The sequence below is a fragment of the Amyelois transitella genome, chromosome W, assembly GCF_032362555.1.
Source record: "Amyelois transitella isolate CPQ chromosome W, ilAmyTran1.1, whole genome shotgun sequence".
In the NCBI taxonomy this organism is placed as follows: domain Eukaryota; kingdom Metazoa; phylum Arthropoda; class Insecta; order Lepidoptera; family Pyralidae; genus Amyelois; species Amyelois transitella.
In genome coordinates, this window is record NC_083536.1 from 1,021,902 (window position 1) to 1,028,570 (window position 6,669).

At 35.9% G+C, this 6,669-nt stretch overlaps 1 protein-coding gene across 1 annotated transcript; it reads left to right on the plus strand.

Moving 5' to 3' along the window:
* Positions 1 to 4,118: 4,118 nt before the first annotated feature.
* Positions 4,119 to 5,117, plus strand: LOC132904014 (uncharacterized). The gene has a single exon (XM_060953935.1). It carries the CDS (start codon positions 4,119 to 4,121, stop codon positions 5,115 to 5,117), a length of 999 nt encoding a protein of 332 aa, XP_060809918.1.
* The last annotated feature ends 1,552 nt before the right edge of the window (positions 5,118 to 6,669 follow it).

Sequence of the window (6,669 nt, forward strand, 5' to 3'; positions counted from 1 at the left end):
GCTCACCCCATGCATAGAAAGTGCTGACCACAATTCATTCCTCTCAACTCTGTCATAGGCCTTTTCCAGATCTACGAATGTGCAATAGACTTTTTGACTCTTGGCCAAAAACTTTTCGGCTATGCACCGCAAGGAAAAGACCTGATCAGTACATCCCATTCCCTTTCGAAATCCCGCTTGAGCATCCCATATTTTGTCATCAGTTTCATTCCTGACTCTATTAATCAATACCTTAGCATACAATTTGCCGACGACGCTAAGCAGGCTTATACCACGATAATTTTTGCAGTCCAGCTGTGACCCTTTTCCTTTGTAAAGTGGCACGATAACAGCCTTACACCAATCTTTTGGTACTCGGCCGCTTCTCCAACACAAATTGAAAAGGCAGTACAACTGACTAGCTACTACGCCTTTTCCTGCTTTAAGCATCTCGACCGACACTCTATCATACCCAGCAGCCTTTCCCGCTTTCATACTCTTAAGTGCTTCCACAATTTCGAACATTTCAATTTCGCCTTCCATCTCATTCTCTTTTTCTTCGCTATAGCAGAAATCTTTCTTATTTCCTTCCTTTTTTTCAAATAAACTTTCAAAATAGTCCTTCCATATCTTTAGTACACATTCTTCTCCTTTCACAACGCTACCATCCTGGCATCTGATCCTAGTCAGCTCTCTGGTTATAGTATTTCCTCGGGCTGACCTTACGGATTTCCAGAATACTTTCAGATTTGACTGAAAGTCTTCTGATAGCCTTTTATCAAAATCCTCTTTATACTCTTCTTTCTTTCTAATCACAGCTTTCTTAACCAAATCTTTCATTTTCTTATATTCCTTACGTGCTTCATTCACATCTTCATCTATAACCTCTTGCATTCTTAAGTTAGCTTTTGCTGCTAACAAATCCAGCCATGCTTTCTTCTTTAATCGCACAAGTTCTTGCACATCTTTACTCATCCACGCATTTTTGTGATTTTTTCCTTTCCTTCTTCTACTTACACCACACACTTCAACAGCTACTTTCACAATTCTTTCTTTAAATTCCTTCCATCCATCTTCAATATCGCTCATTTCCTCTAAATCTTCAAATTCATCCTTCAGTCTATTAATATACTTCTTACCTACATCCATATCTTGCAAATTTTCTACTTTTACTCTTTCCAAAGCGCTGGTTTGCTCCCTTACCCTGTGCCGCCAGCGATTGAAGATACCCCTTATCCGGGATATCACCAGTAAATGGTCCGAGTCAATGCCAGCACCGCGATATGCACGGGTATCCAGCACTTTGTTCTTCAATCTTTCATCTACAATCACAAAGTCTATCATACTTTTTAAAATACTTTCCACTCTTGTGTAGGTGTGGATCTCTTTATGTTGAAACATTGAGTTCGACACAAAAAGATCCCACTCTAGACAAATTTCTAATACACTTCTTCCATTATCATTCACCTTTTCGTCACCAAACGCACCAAGCACCTTTTCATATCCATCACGCTTTACACCCACCCATCCATTAAAATCACCTAACATAATAATCTTCTCATTTGGCTTGGTAACTTTCAATACTTCTCTTACACTATTCCAGAACTCCTCGTTTTCGCTTTTTGCTGATGTTGTACCCCTCGAACCCACATCCCAAGGTGCATAAACACCTAGAACGAAGAAGACGAGGGCTGACACACTCATACTCATTCACGCACTCAGCCATTCGTGCAGAAAGAATTAGACCGACCCCTTGACAGCCTCGGCTGGTACTGGAAATTCCAGACCAATACGCCGTGTAAGGGCCGTGCTGCGTCGCGTCGCATCCTTTCCGCTTCGTCTCATTCACGCACAACACATCCAAACGTCTTTCATCCATCATCTGGCATACTTCCTCAATCTTATCCTTCATTCCTCCTCTTACATTCATCGTCGCAAAGCGGCTTTCAGCAGACCGCATACCGCTCCCGCCGGGAACGAGACGTGATGGGGTGCGGACACCATCGCCGCCATTTATATGCTTTTTAAGGTTCATAATGCGATTCCCACGAGACGCTAGGGAAAAATTTTGTCCGCCCCAGCAGAGCCCCGCATGCCAGGGTAAGGCTAGCCATTACCTGGGGGTCGCCCAACCCCATGGCGGAAGTGGCACGCTCGAGACTAGGCTCGCCCCTAGCCATGCATCCATCGGCGCGGCAGACCTTAGATTGGCAGGGATTTACATTAAAGAGGAATCCCAAGTCTATCCCTTAGTCGGCTCTTACGACATCCGTGGGAAAGAGATGGAGTGGTCCTATTCTTTTGTAGTGGTGCCGGGAACCACACGGCACTTTGTACATCCACTATTACCTTGTTATACCGCTCTACCTGCCCGTTAGCCCTAGGTGTCGCGACTGCATTGAGTATATGCTTAATACCTTTTTCATTCATAAACCTTTTGAAGCTAGTACTAGTAAAGGAGGTACCTCGATCCGAAATTAATCGCCGTGGAACACCAAATAAACCAAAATATTCCCGAAGAATTCTAATGGAGTTGTAAGATTTTGTGTTTCTAACAGGTTTCATATAGATATATTTAGTATAAGCATCTACCACTACTAAAATGTGCATATTACCTCTACTACTTCGCACAAACGGACCAACGTGGTCGATATGTATAGTGTCAAAAGGGATATCAACCTTTTGAATAGGGTGCATAAATCCTGGCTTTTTACCACCAGATGATTTTGAATAAGTGCACTTTAGGCACGAAGTTACATATTTTTTTATAAAAGAACGCATTTTAGGGAACCAGTAAGATGTTTTAACCTTTTCAAGAGTTTTGTCTACTGAAAAGTGTCCGATATCATCATGATTATATTTTACCACTTGCCAGCGAACGCCTTTAGGTACTACCCAACGGTCCCCTTGTGGAGTGATTCTAAACAATTTTAAATTCTTAATTTTATAGTTTGATTTTATATCAATGAGATCATCAAGGCTAGGATCCTCAAGAATTTTGATAATTCTTTGAATCTCTGAGTAGATGTTTATTGGGAATTCTGGGACACTTTTGTGTCCCAGAATTCCCAATAAACAAAATTCGATTCATTCTAAACACAAAACATTAGTCGAATGCACTCACCTGACTCCACTATAAAATTGATAAGAATCACCCGCGAGCTCGTGGAAAGATCACACACCGAACACACTTTTTACACATGATTCATTCTAACCATCAAACATTATTTTGTTGTGCTTTCCTGATTCCTGTTTTACCAACAAGATTTTACATGTTAAATTATAAAACGTGTTTATTCGTTAAACCTAAATTCATTTCGCTCAAATTCGTTGAGTACTGCAGACGAGTTTAAGCACATGCTAATAACTAGAAATGAAATTTGTGAAACAAAAAGACTCACTAAAATTAGATTGTATTTGTCCTGCTTCATCACAAGAACCAAAACGACACGGAAACCTTCTGCCGAACACAATACGTTGTATCGTTTGTGGTCCATCAAATTGTGGAAAAACCAACTTAGTAATAAGTTTATTGTTACATACAGATGGTCCACGATTTTGTAACTTATATGTTTATTCAAAATCTTTATATCAAGCAAAATACTTATTTTTAGAGAAAGTTATGAACATGGTTTCTGGTACAACCTTTCATAAATACAATCACAATTGTGAAATTTTGAGTCCTCACGAAGCGCTACCTGATTCAATTATAATATTTGATGATGTAGCTTGCGAAAATCAGAACAGCATTAGAGATTATTTTGCTATGGGTCGACATAAGAAAATTGATTGTTTTTATATTAATCAAACATATACAAAAATACCTAAACAACTAGTGAGAGACAATTCCAATTTGATTGTATTATTTAAACAAGATGATATTAATTTGAAACATGTTTATGATGAGCATGTAGGGTCTGATATGTCATGGAATCAATTTCGTGAAATGTGTTCAAAAGTTTGGAAAAAGCCTTTTAATTATCTTGTTATTAATAAGGATTGTGATAAAAACAAAGGAAGTTATAGGTCAGCATTTGACACTTTTATAGTTCTAGATTAACATACTTAATACAATGTAGTGATAATGAAAGGTCACTTTAAAGTGTGATCTGCGACTGAACACAATATCAAGCAGTAAAATGGAAAAAACATTTAAAAAACAAATAGTTAAGTCAGCAGCAGCTGTTAAAAGAAAAGTGGGGATGATTAACGATACAAAAAACGTAAATAATATGGCACTGGAGAAAATTTTCAAACCTATTGTTGATCCCCTTAATTTGATAGCCAATAAAAATAATGAAAAATGGGTTGAGAATGAAAATAATTACATTCCCTCTGTTGGGAAAAAATGTAAAAATGAAAGTACATCGTCTTATTCATCCAATGAAGAATCGAATGACACTGTTTCTGAAAGCGACTTTCCTAATAATTACAACAAAACTTTAATTTCCACACCTTCTGAAGATCATAATGTCAGTGAAGGTTCGTTCAAATCTATTGCGTCTTCTCCAGATAATCGTCAAACTTTGTCGTGGTCTACATCATCAGAAGTAATGGATGCTATACCTTTTGGAGTAAGACATGAGCGGGGAAAACTAATGCTTGGCAATATTCGTGTTTTCGATAATGATAACATTCTGAAAATAGGAACTCGAATTTTAAAGAAGACAGATGGTTTAAGAGAGTTACTATTTAAAAGGAAACCTGATCTAGAAAAAGTCAGAGAGGAGGACTTGCAAAATTATAAATTGTTACTAATTGATACTAATGCACATCGACGTAATTATGAGTCATCTAAACCTATAAACAGTAACAAAGGTTTTAAATACATTAATGTCATTAAGCCTTTATTTAAATTTTCAAAAAATATGACTTCAAGTGTAGAAAGTCTCCCTCAAGGAAAAGGTATTCCACTTCTGAAAAAAGTAAAAAAATATACTGATTATGTTTATTGGGATGATCCCAACGAACTGGTAGAACGATTAAAATTGTTGTTAGGATCACGAGCGGCTGGCAATAGTGGTGTAGATAATGAAATTATTGCAGTCATAGAAGAATTACGAGAAGCTGGAATTATAAATATAGAACATAAACAGCTATCGCCACAGAAAATGACCAGTATTATTCGAGATCTTTAATCATCTAGACAGCAATGAATGTAGATAAGTTCGGTCATCACGTCCATAAACGTTTGCGATTATTGGAATTTATCGACACTTTAAACGATACATTGGTGAAAACTGATGCTGGACACTATGATTTGAAAACATCTAAATTAAAAGGTCTTTCATCTCCAAATGAAGCCGATGAAGCAGTGAACAAAGCATACGTCGATAATATACTACAAGAGTTAAGAAAAGAAATAAGAGTGGTTAATGATAATATACAAGTATATTTAAAAAAATTGGAAAAAGCTACATCAGACCGTTTGTCAAAATCGTTTTATACAAAACAAGAAATAGATAATTTGATTGAACTTAAATTGAACCAACACAATGAGCAAAAAAAACATAGTGGATGAAATTCATAAAGCAGCAAGAAGAAATTTTCCTCGTCGATTTACAATTATAAAAGGAATAGACGACTTATGGCAAGCTGATCTTATGGATTTTCAGAAATATTCTTATTTTAACAAAGGATATAAATATGTTTTAGTTGTAATAGATACTTTTACAAAATATGTGTGGACATATCCTATAAAATCAAAAAACAAAAAATGTGTGACAAAAGCAATGTTTGAAATTGTATCTCGTTCAAAACGAAAACCTATAAATTTACAAACTGATTTAGGCAAAGAATTTTATAATGATGCTTTTAATAAATTGTGTAAGAAATATGACATTAATCATTATTCCACCTACTCCACCAAAAAAGCTTCTATTGTGGAAAGAGTTATTCGTACAATAAAATGTAATCTTTACAAAATGTTTAGTTTGTATGGTTGTTATAAATGGTTAGGACCAAATTTAAATTCCGTTGTAGAAAAATATAACAATACTACTCACCGTACTACTAAATTTAAACCAGTCGACGTAAATAAAGTAAACCAGATACATGTTAGATGTAACATATTGCGTGCACAAAAGCGAGTTTTATATCGCAAGCCTAAGTTCCACGTTGGTGATAGTGTTCGGATAAGTAAATTTAAAGGTGATTTTTATAAAGGATACACTCCCAACTGGTCGACAGAAATATTCGTTATTGTCAAGGTAAATGATACGAATCCACCAACATACCTATTAGAAGACAAACATAAACAGAAAATTTTGGGAGCTTTTTATGAATATGAATTACAAAAAACGAAATTTCCAGAACTTTATCTTATTGAAAGAGTTATTAAACGTAAAGGTCATAAACTTTATGTAAAGTGGTTAGGTTTAAGTGAAAAAGAAAATAGTTGGGTGGACAATCATGCATTACTATTGTAATATAAAGTGAGCGTCATAATAAATATCTTCATTTCAAGAATATCTATGAAAAAGGGAAGAGGTATTTTAAATAACGTCATCAATAATTTACCTTTCGAACTACATATTCCTGGATATCAGTTTTGTGGACCAGGTACTAAACTTCAAAAACGATTATTAAGAGGTGAGCGAGGTATAAATAAATTGGATGAAGCTTGTATGTACCACGATATTGCATACAATAATAAGGATTTAAACATTCGACATAAAGCAGATTTAGACC